We start from the raw sequence: 19,441 nt of genomic DNA on the forward strand, positions 1-19,441 counted from the left end.
TGCTACCAAATGAGCAAATTTTATTGAAAGGCAATATTGAAGATATATTTTTAATTAGAAATTATTTAAAAATAAATTTTCGCAAATAGAGTAAAAATTTACATTTAAGTGGTTGTGGAGCCAGTATTTTAACTTACGCTTTTTGTGATATTTCTAAAACAATCTCTCATTTTTTCTAAAATCGATTTACTTTTAGCGACAGTAGAATAAATGGACACCCTTAGGGAGATAACGATTGCAAAGTCAGCGATTCTGAAGCGTTCGATATGCCTTTGTGACAAGAAAAAAATACATAGATATGTACACACAAATATATTTACTGACAAGCAATTTTTTACAATTTAAGGTAATACAATTATGCTAAAATTAAATATTTTATAATTTATTTTTGCAGAATGAAAAATGAAACCAATTAATATAAATATTAAAAATGGAACACGTAATATGATTTATGTTTAGTAACTAAATTTAGTCTCTTGAACATTTCTAAATTTTTTATTATTTATTACACGAATGCGTTTTTTATGTGTTTTTTTTTCATTACAATCTATAGGACTATCACAGCACGAACTAATCATTAATATGCTGCTAAAAAAATATTATTTACATAATCCTATTGATACCTAACGATTGGTTTTCACTTTTTTGGGAATTATTTTTGCCATGATGCTAAATAAGTCATAAGTACAGTCGCTTATTGTGACAGGAATAAAATAAAATAATACTTTTTTAATAAAAAATTTCTGTAGATACAGTGTGACAGATTTTCAAGAGTAGGGTTCGGTAACACTATCAGGCTCACGATCCATAATTGACTTTAGATTTAATCATTGGGTCTCGAACGTAAACAACCAAAACCAGACAATCCTTGCGATATGTGTTAGTGTGTCTTTTAATTTATGATTTTAAAAAATTCCAGAGAGAGAATGGTGGATATTAGAATAAGAACATCTTTGTAATAAATTGCCTGTCTAACAATAAATCTTTAATATGATTGAATCAACTTGTTAATAAAGGTATTAGATATTTAATATATAGGCACCGGTGTGCGTTTCGTATGTATAATTTTATATGGTTTGCTTGTGGAAAACCAGAATTTGGGCTGTCACAATGTAAAGCGCCTCTACTTCACATTGTGACAGGGTATTTGCTTCCACACGCAATAAACCACACATTACCCTCGAGAGGATAGCACCGACCACCACCGCCGATGGAAATTGTGACGTAAAACTCTCATTCCGACCTCGCATAACATTACCCCCGACAAATTAAAAGAGAGATACTACCGTTTGAATAAAGTGATACGGACGATTTGCTGCAAAAAATGCTAGTGAGAGAGAATTGAGAGCGAATCTAAAAAAAAAGTTTAGACCACCAGATAATACAATATATTTTATTCATCTGAAAATTATATAAATTACTATATACATACATATTAAAAACAAGTTACTATTTTTTATAAGCATAACATTTTTAATAATATTAACAAACAGGTTTCAGCAGAGTAACTAATCATTTCTATGTGCCATTTTCAATGCATATTATAATTTCCAACAATCTGCATATTTCAGATATATCGCTTGCGTTAATTTATTCATAATTTAACAAATCTATTTATACATTAGTAAAAATGTTTATTATTATTATGTCAAATGTCGTTATTTTACCCTAAATATCGATCAAAACATTGTCATTTTCGGCAAGAGTTTTGTGAATATCAGCACAATACAGCCATTTTATTAATGATATATTACATGCTTGAGTTAAACTTGTAACATTAGACGGTAAAAATTTTGCAACCATAAGACCGTCGCTCGTTTTTAATGCTCATTTTCATAAGCATGGATGGATAATGATCCATCCATGCTTAATTTTGCTTATTTTTTTATTTTAGTCCCCTTCTTTTACTACACCGCTTGTTTCATATGAAACAACAGACGCGCATTCTTAATAAAAAAATGAATTTATTTTAAGTGCGGGTAATCCGTACCCAGATAATTGAAAAGACACTGTATTTATAAATACAGTCCAAAACTTGGCCCTTACTATCATACAAAATTTCTGTACTAAGTGTAGATTAGCTAACCTATAATTAGTGGGCATTTTCATATAGTTCTATTGATTTTTTTACTGGGAATATATTTTTTTAAATATTGTATACTTATCGGAAATTTGAATAAGATAAGCACATCTGTTTTATATCTAAGGCAGATGACAATTTTTTAAATCAAAGTTTATAAACTAGTGTTAAGAAAGATTGCTCTATTTTATTTATAAATAAAACCAGTAAAAGAATATATATACACAATTCAATTTCAAATATGAGTATAAATATATTCATACTTATTTATAATTTTTAATTTGTAAAAAGTCTTTAACTAGAAAAATAAATAAAAAACTGCGTTGCAAGCATTTATAGTCGGTAAACGAAATATAAAGAGGAATAAATTAGTGAGTTAGCAGTACTCAATAAAAAAATTCTGAAGCAGATTCAAAAAAGTCTTGTTCGGAAAATACAGCACTTGGATGAGGATAAGGTTGAAAAAAGTAGTCAAAACATTAAATAAATGAAAAAATACGGGCAAATTCCTAGATTTTTGTGAAATTCCTTGTACGTTTTATTTATGCTTTGTATCAAATTTTGACTGTAAAAACATTATTATTATTTTAAAATAATTTAAAAAATAAATACTAGTACAGAACATTTTCTCAGTACTAAATGCTCTAGTGTAAGGATAATTTAGTCATTTTATGTAACCAAGGAGCTGTTAAGAGATGTACTGATTTCAAAAGCTTAAGAAACCCAGCATATGCTTTTTTTTAAATAAGCATTAAGGCGAAATAAAACCATAAATGTTTGAGAAACTGTCATTAGAATAAAGAAAACATATATTTTTCTTATATTTAGTAATTTTTATGTATTATATAAACATATAATTAAACAATATATTTTTCAATCTTAAGGCTTATATATTATTTTTATGCATATTTCACAGTTACTTTTATATTATATCATATTATCTATTATATATGATACTCAAATTAAAATATCTATAATTATATTTCTAAGTTTTGTAATGGAAAACTTATTTAAATTATATTAGTCATTATAATATATCTATAAGAATAGGAAAATCTAGGAAAAAACAATTTAAAATGATTAGTCAAAATTTTAAATGTTAACAATAATTACCGTTGATTATCCAAACGCGATCAAAATTTTTTTATATCGCAGGTTTTTTTAGCATTTGGACCCATAACCTTAAATTTATTAGCAATTTCTTTCATAACTGCTTAATTATCTGTACTATGTACCTTACTTAGTGAGGTACATAAGACAGATAAGTAAGGCTTACTATACATATTTCATTATTACAGTTATTATTGCATGTCACAAATATTAGATTGTAATGCATTATTCATTTTCCATGTATACGAATACTATTACATGTATGTAATATCAAATAAACGAATAAATGGACAATATAAATAATATTTAGATATGAATATCGAAAATAAATTATTATATCATATACGAAACTAAGTGTGTTAATTAAATCAGGATAGTGCGTGAAATTCATTGAGTTTCGCAGGTGCGGATATCTGTTCAAATGGATGACCCTTGATAATTCATCGTCGAGAGATTTATTGGAGCTATTATTAAAGTATTGAATCATGCGATTAATATAGAATGATACAGTAATATATATATATACTACAATAAAATATCGCTTAAAACGAGAGAGGCTCAAGAGGGGAAAATATTATTGAAAAAATATATTGCAAATTAAATTATTTTATTATTACAAATAAGATAATCTAATATTTGTATCTTATTGCTAATTAATTGGTAAATATCAACATAAAATACAACTTCTAATAATATTAAAATTTCCATATAACCCCAAAAGATCAATACCGTTTAAATTATTCATAAGAACCTCAGGTGCAGCCAGGGTCGACGAGCAGCCCTTTTGAAAAGCCAGGAGACTTTTTTACATCCAACAAAATCGGATTCCCACCCACGTGTGTCAGGGGTGTCAAAGGGGCGCCGTCTGCAAGTGGCTCTCAACCCGTTCGGTGCTCGGTCATGCATATTCAACAGCGTCGGACATTGTTTGACGACAGCTGTCGCTTTTCACGTGGACCCCTTTCCTATCGGCGAAACAGTGGCGTCAAGTGACTGATTTCCCTAGATTTTTCCGAATAAATCAATTGGAGCGAAAGTTAATTTTTATTTTTTAACAAAAGGTCGAATACGGTGTGCGAATGGCGACTAGCGAATTATTGCTTTTTCAGCATATTGTGTCCAACAAAATTTAAGTCAAAAACACTCTAAGCTCTATCAGATTTAAATCAAAATAAAGTTTAGCCTAATGATGATATTAAACACTCATAACAGTAAATATATCGTTATTAGGAATTTTCTGTATAATAAATTGTCAGCTTTATTGGTAAGACAAAAATGTGGTAGAATCAAAGATGTTATTCTTATAAGGCTTGAGGCGTAAAGTCGACCTAATTATTTCATATAATGACATCGTCTTAAATAACATATTTTTGTTTATATTTTTATTTTTCTTTGAACTCTGAACAAGCTCGGTATAATTGCGAGTGTAAAATTTCTGGGTATTAACATCGAACGCGGTGCATGCGCATTTTCAGTTTTATTAAATTTGCTTATATTAAAATAACCAAGCACGAATTAAATTTTCGTTTCAAAAGAACAAAAGGGCTTATGTAAACATTAATCTGGGTTTTATATGAGCATTATCAACGGTGATTGCTCTTTTTTATGTACAAAGCTGGCAACAGACGTCATTCAGTGTGTAAGTAAAATAGGACTCGGTGAAGGCAACATATTGCTTCATCACATTAATATACTGTAATAATTTCTTTGAAGGAAAGCAGTAGTAAGTTTTTAATTTTAAATGTAAATATATGTGTTAATGCAAAAAGTAGAGACCTTTAATTTATGATGGCAGAATTTTTATCAAGTATACAATTTATACGAAATTGCATGTTACGGTTACTAAGTGATACATTATATATCCAAAAAAAACAAAGATGAAAAATTACGATATCCTAGATGTGGAAGAGCAGCAAAAATAAACCACGGTGTTTTGTCTGCAGAAATATTAGTATAAATTACTCAAAATATAAGTGTATGGGTTCCAAATAAAACAAGTCGACTTATATCGATGTATCCCAAAAGCTTCTGGATCTTAAAGCTGAGTCATTCAAGTAGAAAAAAGTATCTCGAAACCCGGGTTCAGAGTACAAAAAGTTATTAGTGAATTTGCAAAGGGAGTGTGCATTACGAAACTCTTGAACTTGGCCAAATAATAACAATGATTTTCTATTTTGATCAGCTGGATCGTTTGAACAAGGAAGTAAGAAATAGGGCTATACTTAGCAACGGAAGTTTAATAGTTCTACAACACGACAGTGCGCGTTCCTATGTGGCGAAATTGACTCTCGAAAAAATTAAAGAATTTGGCTGAAAGGTTTTATTTCATCCTTCTTATTCTCCAGACTTTGCTCTTACTGACTACGTTTATTTTAATCAAATTAAAACTGTGTAAATATCGGAATATTTTGAACCAATGTGTCCAACATTTTATGCTAATGAATCAAGTGTTGGGTAAAGGTTATATATTTAAAAATAAATTTTATTTTTAATTATTAGAAAACACAGCAGTAAGTGATATTTAGTCATTCAAAAAACAAGGTCTTTTCAAAATTACCTAATATATTCGTCAGTAAAAATATAATATATATATTTTCCTTAAACATTAATAATATTTTAAAAAGACAAGTCAAGCAAAATAAATTTTAAACGATAAATTTAAATACATTAAATAAAAATAAATCAGTAGTATTTTTTTAATTGTGAAAAAGACAAATATTTGTTATTGTTATATGAATTTTTCTGAGAAATATGTAAATGTGACATATTTGATTAGAGATATTACAATTGTCAATTACGAATATTAAATAATATAAAATGCATAAACAATCATATATACCCAACAAAAATACGCTGTCAAAATTACCTACCAGCTGCCACTCAACCAGTCAATTTAAATATATAACAACAACAAAAATAATCAATGACCTATAAACCTAAATATTTAAACAAATTGATTATGCTATCTAATATCAAACATTTTGACGAGTTCTATATAATATACAAACAAATCGTTATGTATATTTTCTCTAAACTATGTACTGAACCGCGATTTCAATCTAGCGTTAAAATAAATCAATTTTACTAACATTACCTTGTAATATATTTTAAGAAATGTGTTTAATAAATGCAAAAAAGTAAAAAGTAGGTATTCTGTTTTTTTAGATATTTTTTTCTTAAAAAATGCGAATTATCATTTTCACTATTCGATTTTGCTATATAAAAATATATATAATGCATAATATGAGATAATAAAAGAGTATAAATTGTTAAAAATTATACTATTATTGAACAGAAAACTTGATAATTGTTGAAGAGAGCAAATTTTAATATTTAATAACGCAAATAATCGAAGGATCAGACTGGATATATCTATCTACATGATCAATTTAATCGATTAATGATAAAATACGCGTTGAGTTGCGAAACAAACTTAGGCTACTGTAGTTATACTTGAATCGTAGAAAAAATGATTTATTATATCTGTTGCTATTTTTCATAATTCGAACAAGATAAAGCTAAAAAAACGCTTTCGATTATTAAAAAAATGAGATTTAATTTCGCCGACTAGTAATTTTTATAGCGTAACTCTGTAGAAAGCACACATACATTTTTGCATTCTGTCGATTCGAACGTTGAGCGCTTTCTACTTATGTGATTATCAATATAATTGTTTGAAAACCAAAGCAAAGAAAGGGTCAATTAGAGTAGTTAGGAAAATCTTAAAAATATTAACGACCTTGATAAAAAGCTTCCAAAAAGTCATAAATATTTGCAAATATCTGTTTTATGCAGCAGTTTAAAAAATGCAACACTGATTGTAAAACATTTAAAGATTATCATACAAATGTAATTTGTAACAAAAAGTCGATGAAATTCTCGAGAAATCGCTCAAGAATTTCGTACAGAAATGAGAATTCTCGAATCGACAGTTTACTCTAAAATTTTTCTACATATAATTCTCGAAAAAAAACACTAGTTTTAATGAGAGTTCAAATTAAGTAAAAGTAGTTACTCCAATCTTTAAGAAACTTTTTCTTATGGTATATTGTACAAAATAAATTATTAAAATACTTTGTTCTAAAAAAAATTAAATTTAGTAATAGTAGTTAAATAAGTTTTTAAGAATTTTTTTTGTATGGTATATTGTACAAAAATTAAATTTTGATAATTTAATTTAAAATATAAATGTATGTTTTAAGAAGAGATAAAGGTTAAAATATTTAAATTGGATAAATATTAAAGTTTAAAGGTTTTACCAGAAATAAAGAAAATATTACAATTAAGAAGATACAGAATTGTCTATATATATTATATATTCAATAACCGAGTAAGTAAATACAAATTTCTGGTAAATATTTTTGCAAAGATACAAAAATATAAACAGGATAGAACCTCTGTATATATAGCATATATTAATATTTCATTTTAAGTAAATACTAATAGATCATAAATATATTGAAGCTATATTTATAAAATATATAAATAAATTAGATCACAATCTAATCTCTCTTTTGTATTAATAGTTTTGATTTTTCACATATTTAATATAAATAAAAAAAATATTGTACTCACCCGGCCTTACGCACGGCACCGGTGCAATTGAAGGATGCTGCTGCTGTTCCTGTTTGTTTGCCCTTATAAGGCGAGTTCATAGCGCTCTCGCCACCGTCATCATCATCGGATACGGCAGTCGTCAGTGACATGCGATCATCATCGGAAATCTGCAAGAAACGAAAAATACAACTTAGACGCGATGTCATCGTGACAGCCGTAACAAAAACTGATGTTTCAACATAACAAAACGAAGTTGGCGCCGATTCATAGACAGTTCATACGAAAATATACCTTAAGTTAATAACAATAAGGTCTAAGATTAATTAAAATGTTATAATGTATATTGTTACATTGATATACAATATTTACATACATTGTTATAATTATCGCACAGATCACACACTTTATCATTACACAAACATAAAGAACTATAAAATCGAACCGAATGTAATTTATTTATAGCTGCTAAATAATTAATATTTTCTTTCGTAAATTCAATGCTGATATCCGATTAATTTGATGATTTGAGAACATTTTATATTATGTTTCGATTTTAAGTTGATATTCGATGATCTATTTTACCATTTGTTATATTTTTTAATTAAATAAATATATATAATTGTGTCTTTGGACTGAAAAGTGTTAACACAACTCGTGTTAAAAGTTTTCTAGTTTAAACTCAGCAAACTTTAGTGCACGTTTTAAGAGCATGTGAAGCCACTAAAAAGCTTTTACCGCACGAGGTGATCTCTGACAGAGTAATAAATTGATTTTATTGTCTGATTTATTTCGCAGTAGTATTTAATGTTTAAAAAGATAAAATTTTATACATTTTTTTTATATATTACCTCTTCTAAATCTGCTTTAACGGTTATCACATAAATAATATTTTATAGACGCATTTTCAAACTAAAATAATAATCTAAGATTTATATAAATAATGAAAATCTCTTTTAAAGACGCTTAGTTCTATCATATTTCACATATAGAAATATTTTATCTCTATTATATTAAATATGTGTCTTTGCCAAAGTATTTTTTGCTTTCTCAATAAACGCATTCGATTCAACGTTACTATGATGTATCGCAGTTATAAATCAAAAATATATTGCTTCAATAATAAAACTTTACGGTAAAAGTATATTATATATTTTTAAATTTTTGTAAATTATTTATGCACCGTATTTTTCGCTTTTGACATCAAACGTCCCATAATGGGACTTAATCTGAGGTCGTTTTTATTTTCCACACAAAACCGCCCTTTGCAAAACTCCATCCCAACGACTTCCGAACAATAATAAAAAAGAGTCCCGAATCTTTACACTTTATGCCGTCAACGTGGTGAACACTGAAAATAAAAGTGGATAACTTGTTGAAAGTTAGCCCCTTAGCCGAAGGAAAACTTTTGATTACGTTGCCTTGTTTTGCGAAAAAAGGTAAGCTGCAATTTGTAGATAAAACGAAATCAATCGATAAATTGGATAAATATATTTTCTACCATTTCGTACAAGAAAGAACGTGTGGTTTTATGTGAAATATTTTTATTGTTTCTATTAAATAACAAAGTAAATAAATAGACTATCATATCTTTAAATTAAATTTCACTAAGCTTAAAGTTAATGTATATAAAAATGAATTTCTGCTATTGTTGATTAATGTTAAAATGATTTATTACTACAAATTCTATAAGCAGTATTTCAATAGAGTGATGAATTGATTCGCTCGTTTCAAGTTCCTTTATATACCAACTAAATCACGTTAAAACTACACAGTTTATATATTTTTATTAAATCGTTTGCATGAGATGCAGTTTAATTCGTGGACTAATCCAAGAAATTAACTGCATCTCATGTACAATTTATTAATATACAATTTTAATATTTTTTTATTAGCTACATTTTTATAATAGAATATTTTTTCGGACAATAAAAAGCGTACGATTTATACTGCAAAAATCCTATTACCACCAGTGTAAATTTCAGTTTAGCGAACAGTAAATTCGCTGTATTAACCGCTGACAATTTACACATACCGAATTTACATAAATTACATTTATCTCAGCGCCGTACACACATATATAAATCCGAAGCGCATATTCATCAGCTTGTATTTTCACAGCTCTACCAAGCTAACGGATGGATGATATTATAGTCTACCACAAACCGTTCCGAACTGAAGGTTTCCATCTTCAACTCTTCGTGGAACCTTTCTATTGCAGTACCGGTAATATTTTCCCCATACGAATCCCTTATTCTGTCCACGGCAAAGCTTTATCCGGGGCGCCGAGGTTTTTTCCGGTACGCCTTCTCAGGAAAATATTATAGGTGAGCGCCTTTCTTCAACTCTTTCAATGTGTATACACACACAGCAAATGTATATATGTATGAGTATAGTGAGTCGTGTTTTAACGTTTCCTCGGCCGGTGATAAATCTCGGCGAAGGGGGAATATTCGCTCGTAATGGTGGGCGCATATGCTGTATTTATAGATTTAACCCCTGCGAGAGAGAACTCATCCCTGAGCGCAAAATAAGAAAAATCTCCGTTGAAGAGGCGAAAAAACACGTACTATAAAAACTTTTGCGCATACCAATGACGAATGTGAACTATTATAAAGAATACGCGTCATGTTGTAATATGTTAAGTTAAAGATACTGCTTAAAACAGTATAATTTTTGGTTTATTTTTTTCGAATCAAATTTTAAATAATAGAAGGGCAAAACAAGATTTGTTTTAAAATATCCTATTCAAGTTTTTAAATATGCAGCAAAATAAAATTACTTAATTCATAGTTCATATTTGTCTATAGAACAGTTTAAAAATTCAGTTGCACACAATATTTTTATATGCTTAATACTTATTAGTAAACAAAGCGATCTTTGTAATAGTTACAATATAAAAACTGCGTTATCATGGGTATTTTTTAAGTTACTAGATATTTAAAATCACAATAAAATCATCTTTATTTTTATTTTTTTGTATTTATTAGAAACTTTTATTCTACGTAAAAAATATTATAGCTTAATTTTTTACAATTTCTGCATTCTAATTTATTAAAAAAAATACTCGTAAAACCTTATTTTTTTTTATTCAATTTTTGAATTTGACTTTTGTAATTTAAAATCGCCCTAATAGACTCAATTTTAATATTTATTGGTATGAAATAAAACACCCAGAATAAGGAAAAAAATATCATTATTAAGGAAAAAAATATCATTCTCTCTGATCTAATTAGATTATTACTTTTTTAAATAAAAAATAATATTATTATATAAATCTTCCTAAAAATGTTTAACTAATTTAATTGATTTTTTAAAGGGCACTAACATCATAATATTAATGAATATATTATTTTGTGAAAAAATTATTATTTCTCTTGTAAAAAAAAGATAAACATTAATTACATATATAATATAAACTGATTTTGCACTAAAAAATTGTTAGGTCCTATTTTGTATTTGTATACAAATATTATTCACGATGCAAAGATCTATAACTATATATATAGCTGATCTTGCCATAAATTATCTAATACTTTTTAGACGGACTTTGGTATTATTTTTGTTTATTGTGTAATTATAAAAGTTTTATAAGATATTCTCTAAATATAAAACAAGCTAAGGTTATTGTAAAAAAATGGTATTTTTTTATTGGTATTGTAAAAAAATGTACATAAGCATGACATTTGATCAGTCACTCGAACCACTCCTTATTTTCCACATACACAATCACAGACGATGGTTTTGAAGGAAGTGCAAAAATATATTCTCATTTTGGAGGCTGTGTATTTCAATTTTCAAGAGGGAAATTCGTCGTTCAGATACGTGAAAAGAGCGACTTTCCGTGTCCAAGGCGAGCCCGGATGCTAGCCACTTAAAAGTGGGACACTCCTGAAAGCAGATCATACCCTTTTGTGTATATATTATACATATATAAAAAAAATGCGTTATGAGACCTTGTGTGTAAAAGAATGGTATTAAAGAAAGAGCTACTCTATTCAGTAGGCATAGATACAAAATCGAAATGTGATTCTGTTTAGTTTCGGCCTGCTCTCATAATTTAGATGTAATTTTGCGCCAAAAATAACTAATTATCGAAGTTGCCCACCAAAAACTTTGACGAACTACGGGGTGAAACTTTAGAGGTCACTTATTCCCTCGTCACATAGACAACAAAAGGGAAACAGCGTGACAGCTTCTGGACGAGCGCACAACGACCTTTGAATATTAAGCGTCAACATGCTACATGAAGATGTTCAAATTACCCATTCATACTATTTAGTAATAAATGTCGGCAGAAAAAGAGCAAACATTTTTATGGATACATATAACACAAGTAGTTAATGTAATGTACGACACGTTTAAATACATATTATATATGAAATGTTCCATTTCTAAAAAAATAATTTCACACATATATATTTTAGATACATTTTTAGTTATTAAATGAAAAATAATATTCTATAACATTTTATCTCATCTAGTATAGGTTTACATGTATATTAGATGTGCGCCATAGCTTTTCTTAAAAAAATTAATCTTATAAAAAAATATGTAATTATAAGTTTCTATAAATATGGCGATTACAGATTTTCTGTAAAATTGAACTATTTATGATGAGTATATGAATTGAGAAAAATATTTTTTATCCCGTTGGGTATAAACATATTTTTTTAAATAAAGACAGGGTTACGACAAAAGGTCAATATCTATACATAAAATGTTTTTCAGTTCAAACTTTTACTTAAAGTAGCAACAAAAAGCAAAAAATCTGAATCAATCACCTGCTCAATTTGTTATAATTTAATGGTAATTCTAACGATCATTTGCAACAAATTAAACGTGATATCAACCTGTCTAGAAATCATTTTTAAAACACAGTATATTCAGAGCAATTAAATTAAGATCTTATAACCAAATAATTGCGTTAATATTGGAAATAATATTACACGTGTCACATTCATCTCGAGACGGTAATATAATTACAACTCATAAGTACCAGCAAAAAACACACTATTTGTTTGGAAAGGACGCACGCTAGACAATATATTCTACCTCGCGCATATTACTATGTTTCTTCAAACTCTTTCGTTACCAATTGGACGAAATACCCATATGGTCCATTTTCTCTTTAATCTGTAAGCACATCTCGGGGGTGTGTTTAATAAGCGATGCATTTGCCCCGAAAAAATTTCAAAAAGTTGTTCAGAACAACATTATAAAATATTTTGCACTTGCTCACAACGGGAGAAATGCCAGGGAAGCGATACGGAGTTATATCAGCAAATACGAATCGTACAAAAAAAATATTACGAGAACCCATCACGACAGATCCCAGCTGCTCTGCAAAATCACAGCCGATAATAATTCAACTCGGAACGCCAGCAAAAACTCTACGACTTACGACAAGACCTGCCATTTTAATTCCACCTCCTAATAGCGGCATTTACATTATATTTATATATATATATATATATATGTTTATAAAACAAAGTTTTCCGGCGTCTATTTGGTTGCAAAGTCACACTAATTCCGCATCAAAACCCCGAAAAAAAAATAATATTATTTAGCTAAAAATATTTAATTATATATATTTTTTGCCATTAAAAATAATATATCTATTTATACTTTGTTTTCATATTATTAAAAGTATTGACAACACATTTTCTATAAATGAACACAATTTTAGATTAAATCCTTTATAGGCTATAATTTTTATACACGTGTAACTTTATACAAATTATATTTTTAGAATATCAGAGCATTTTATCCATTATTTTTAGATTTTATTTCGCAGAAAATCTATCTCTTTCTTATTTGCGATTTTTTCTATTTCGTTTCGCTTGTATTCATCAACATACAGCTCCAACTCTACAGAAATAAACATTAAAAATCTCACGCATTTAAACATCGCATGTTAGACTTTGTATGGTATATATTTATAATATTTAAACCATGCATTTTTTCAATATCTCAGTTGAGCGCACAATAAAAGTGGATTTAGATTTAATTTCCAGACTGGTAGTTTCGCGCCTTATACTTTGAACATTCTTACACCTGAGTGTAATTCACGAAAGCACAAAGGATTCGCCGGCTTCTATTGTTCAGGTGAGACAATAGACACTCACCACCATTATATATACATACATTTTAAAATAAACTTATATTTTTTAATAAATTTCACACGTGAAAAATATAAACAAGTATCACTTTAAAACAATACTACAAAAAATCGATGTTTCTAGCTTAGTCCTAGCAATAAAGCTCCCACGCAACATGATGGATGGTGCGTTATCAAATTTTCTTTCTATGAAACTATCCTTCCACACCATCTGACAAGACAGATAACCGTCTTGATGTATGGTGTATACAAAACGTTTTGTTCATTATTTTTATTGTATACATATATTCCATCTAAATCGGCTCGCTTCCGCGATGAACGCTTACGTACGTGAAAGTTTTATTTCAAGCTTTAAACTTTGGATTCACAAAAGATTTACATACTTAAAAGTCTTGAATAATTACCATATCAATGCAAATTTTAACTAGCTGTATAATAATTATAAAGCAATCGATGTTAGAAGCAAAAACACACACTCAAAAGCAGGAAGCTTTATTCCGTTCGTTATTTTCGCCAATATCGAAGGGTTAAAGCCTAACAAGCGGTAATTTAATAAACGCTTATATACGATTCAATGGGAGTGCTTGAAGGGAAAATGTCTTTGGCCAAATCTTAGAACAAACAAGGGTGGAAAAAGAGATTTTTATTTTATGTGCCCTAATGTTCTTTGGCTCTACCTATATATTGTGTGACTCCGTTTCGATTCGCTAACAACGCTACGCTCTAGTATATTTTGACCTTTGTTTGTAATTGGAACTGGTTGCAAAAATAATAATATCGCAATTTTGAGTTTCTGCTCAATTTATATTTAAAATGTCATATCAAAACATTATTCTGTAAGCTGACAGTATAATTTCTAATGATTTTTAGAGTATATATATATATATATATATATATATATATATATATATATATAATATAGCAGCAATGTTGATGGACCTAGCCTTTTTAATCTGGACTTTGCGAGTATCTTCCAATGGGTTCTCCGACTTTTTTCGCCCGTCAATTAGGCTTATAAAGCTTTTTCGGGCTTTTAGTTTTTAGATGACATTTGGGCACCCAAATTGAAGGTATACGGGGTTCGTCCTAAAAGTACTAATAATGCTTTTTTACGCTCCCCAGGTAAGCTTCGTATGGAATGTGGGGTTCGTGGTAATCGGGGGAGAATATCATATATACATAAATATATATATATATATATATATATTTGGTAGAAATTCCATGGTTGAGTCCGAGCCTTTAAAACGGTCGGTACAATATAGAAGTGCACCCTCGATGTTCACCCTCATCACGGACGCAAATCTAGAGGAGCCTCGGGCAACGTTACGCAATTAAAATTTGCGTGAAACTTGAATAAACGATATAGATGTTGGAGAGAGTGTATGAGGAGGCTATGTTGGCATATCAAGTTTTCAGGTAATTCAAGGCCTTAAATTATGGACCTTTAACGTTAAATATGGCCGTTATCAGTTATGTTTTAAATAGGGATAAATTTTAAATGCCATATTAATCCTAGATGAGAATATCAAATATTGAATGCAGATATGTTTGTAATTTTTTTCTTAAAAACTTGCCAAATGAGCATAAAAATAACCGTTTGACTAATTATAAAGAGCAGTTGGATCACGTCCGGCTGTTTGCATAACTAATTAACATCAAAAGCCATATGAAAAACAACACTTTAGTAATATTTAAAGCATCTAGATAAACGCGTTGAAGGCTTTGAGCTATTTCTCGGCTACGAAGAATTACAGCTTTACTGGAATCATTTTGTTTAGTCACAAGGGATTTACTTATATTATATTTCACTGCGGTAAAGATGTGTTATGGAATCTCTTTGAATTGCAGCAATGTGCCTTCGTTAATTTTAGTTATGGTCCATTGGTAAAAACTTGACTCAATATTTTTGGCAGTATTTTAAACCGCTGCATAATAAAGAGTAAACAGATGTTAGCAAATATGCATGCTTTAGAAATATTTTATTGGCAAAAAATTGTTTATGATTTCTTCAACTACTCTAATCACATAATCAGATAAGAAAAAACTGCATCACGTATAAATTAGCGGATTGAAAAAATATATGGGGACTTTTCACAGAAATATGGCATACAATTTGACTATTGACAAATTAATATATTCATTAATCCGAAGAAGTTTTATTTTTATCTTGTTCAAATACATAAAAAATTAAACAAGACATTTTTATCTACGATTTGAGTATTTTCACAGTTTTATCTATGATAAAGGAGCCCAAAATTTCTTTTAACTCGCTTTATAATTAATCGAAGTAAATCGATTTGTTACGGTCCTTGAAAACAAATCATCATTTTATGAAGTATGTTCTCTTTAAAGGATATCCAATTATCTGTTTATCAATAATTTAAAGATATATACAATAATATATTGTATTATTATATTCATATACAATACATTATGTATATTTTTATTTAACAAAATTTCTCGAGTATTCTAAAAAAAAACCGAGAAAGGAAAATAAGATTTTTTCTCGAGAAATGAAAAACAACGAGAAACCAGAATTCTTAGTACTTTATTTAATATTGGTATTTCTTTATAAATTTTATACCCAAAGAAATCATTTTAATTTAGAGGGCATATTAACTCTATCCTAAATCTGTGACACACTTTCCCCGTTTAATTTCTATTCTAGCTGATTAAATTAGCAATAGCGTCTCTCAATGATAAATACCCTTATTAAATATAAAATTGTTTGATATGACAATGCACGCCAGTCACCTTTACAAGTTTACCTAAATGGAGTAGGAACTTCGTGGTATGTGCGAGAATCTTCTCGATGAGATTAGGTATACTAGAGTCGATTACGATAGTTGAGGACTTTAATTGAACAAACTTTACGTCCAATCCGTAAACTGTTTAACCTCTAAAAGGGAACTCTAAAATTAGGAGTAAGCTTTAATAATTTACAATTGTGTCATCCTGTAGCCGTGGGAGGCTGCGCGCAGAGGTTCGGTGACTTCGCTTGCTTTTCACCGGAAAATAATTAATATTCACATTGTTTACGCAATAAATCCTGAAAACTTGCGACGTTCAAAATTGCTGCTACAGTACGTGATTTGAGACACAGTCTCGTAATTAAAATAGCAGATACACACACGCGCTACGGCGTAGCTTTCGCTACTACAGGCGTAGTCAATATAACCGCCGCGTCCGATAGAACGGGGTTTTTGGGTGTTTTCTTTGTAAATTACGCCAATTTTGATGGTAAATTGTGTAAATTGCGCCCTGGTCGCTCCGGATGAATATTTATGATTTGTGCGTTGGAATAAAAAAAGCTATGTAGACATAACGAAAGTGTGCACACATTATTCGTTTTATTATTCAGAGCTGTGACGGTCACCAATTTGAAAGAAAATATGTGATTTTTATATTTGTTAATATTATCATATACAAAAATAGTATTATATATATTTTTATTATTTACTTTTCGATAATGTTTATTTACAACATGTAGAACGTTTTAATATGACATCAACTACAAACATGGTTTTAAAAAACAATAAAACAAATATTTTTGTATATATAAATTTAGCTATAAAAGTTAATAAAGGACGTTTATTTTGTATTGCATGCTCTCAATTTAAATTGACATCGCTTTGGCGTTTTTATGTGTATATATAAACTGAAAAATAATTATCTCGTCCGTTTTCCAATAGAGCTTTTTTCGTTAGCGAAATACCGCTTACACCTGCTTATGTACGCAGGTTTGGATATCAATTGAGTCAAAAACGTCGCATACACATGTGATGGGTTCGAAAGCCGTAATCGATACGTTCTCCGTTGGGATTTTTGCACGAAATTGTATTGAAAGGTTTCAAAAATACAAGCACCTGAGATCCACCCTCTTGAAATGGGAATAAGGGAAGCATTTAAATTCGTATACAAAATACACCAAACTTAGTTCGAAATATATTTTTTTAAATCAATTTTGCATTTCAATAAAATATACTCAATAAAGGTGAATACCGTAATGCGATATTATGTGAATGCGTAAAGTATATTCGATTCCTTTAAAGCGAGTTTAAGTTAACTGACTAACCATCCAATGATACCAGAAAATGTTAATATGTTATCTTTTATATTGCACCTAAATATATATTTAATTATAGTATTATGTTATAAAATGTTACTTTATTTAGCAAATCCGCTCGCCTCTGAGTCAACGTAATTTAAAGTGTAATATAACAATTTTGTAACGTAAAATCTTAAACGCGGTTTATAGCGTTTTATCACTTCTTTTATTACCAGTAAAATTGAATACTACATTTTTAATGCGAAAGTCTAAGTAAAATTGTTTGTTGAAGGCATACAGCATCCTCGAGAAATCGAGATACGAGTCAATTAAATATCCAGCTATCTCTCGACGAGGGTGGATCGTTTAATGGAGCCGACAAGGTGAAATTACATCTGATAATACACACCAGACGTTTAACATCTTTGTAATTATAACTTTTTAAACAAAAAATATCCTCTTTATTCGAGAAGAAAAATTAAATATAATTCAGTACTAAAAAACATGTATAAATTACATCTAGGGCGCTTTATACTCTGAATAATTACTGAATTTAATGTTTAAGCGCCAAAATATTATTATTGTATTTTAAGTGTTTTTTTCAAACGAATAATTTGTATGTATTTTTTGGCTCAACCATAATTTTTTTTTATATCCTTCGCAGATTGATTATAGTTTTATTTATAACTTGTATATTAAATCATTATTAGAAATATTTAAAAACTATTAAAAAAATAAACATGAATAGCAAACGAGGGTTAATTTCTTTTAAAACATTATAGTCTTAAATGCTCATTAAATTATATTCAACGACAAAAATTATTAAATTATTTAATTGAATCTAAAAACAGACAGGCTTTTTATATACTTAAATATATAATATAATTATATTATTGCAATAAATGTAGGAATGTAATCAGTAATAACATATTGTATTTTACAGATTATTTATTAGCACCTTCTCTATGTACCCTACATATGTGACGTAGGACTACTTTCTTCATTATGAAACCGTTTTTTGACCCCTTTAGTGAAAAAAATGTTGTCTATATTTATTACTAAAAAGTCCTGTTCACAATATTTTTTTTTTAAATGACTATAAAATATTCAGCCGTTGTAAAACATTCGTACAAATTTAATTTTTAACAAAACATGGCTGTAATAATTTTTTTAAGAAATTTGCTAATTTTTGAGATTGAGATTGATATTTTACAAAATACAATTTATGAGTTAACTCATGCATGACCGGGAAAGGGTAATATAATTTATGAATAATATTAGGTAACATACAGTGACATACAAATTTTGATATTTAAAAATAAATTCTGAACAATAACGAGATATAGGATTTGTTAATGTTAATTGACTTTTGATTTAGGTATCTATGGATGTAATACATCTATCAAGAATGATCTGATTTGATATTAATATTCCTAATACACAAATTTGCTTTTATTTAAATTACATAATTTAAATAATTCGCTTCTCGGTGAAGATAAAGCGAACCAGAGAGAAAGAGGTTCGACGC

The 19,441-nt window shown here is 28.7% G+C and overlaps 1 protein-coding gene across 2 annotated transcripts in view; it reads right to left on the reverse strand.

The window, feature by feature from the left end:
- The window catches only part of sif (guanine nucleotide exchange factor still life), a 257,972-nt gene that overhangs the window by 83,522 nt on the left and 155,009 nt on the right, over nucleotides 1–19,441 (reverse strand). For both annotated transcript variants that reach the window (XM_088184510.1, XM_088184509.1), the window contains one exon: nucleotides 7,766–7,914. In XM_088184510.1, the coding sequence (XP_088040636.1) occupies nucleotides 7,766–7,914 (149 nt within the window). The remainder of the gene's footprint in view (nucleotides 1–7,765; nucleotides 7,915–19,441) is intronic.

The sequence above is a fragment of the Plectrocnemia conspersa genome, unplaced genomic scaffold (assembly GCF_051122295.1).
Source record: "Plectrocnemia conspersa isolate PC_06_02 unplaced genomic scaffold, ASM5112229v1 ptg000004l, whole genome shotgun sequence".
Classification (NCBI taxonomy): Eukaryota; Metazoa; Arthropoda; class Insecta; order Trichoptera; family Polycentropodidae; genus Plectrocnemia; species Plectrocnemia conspersa.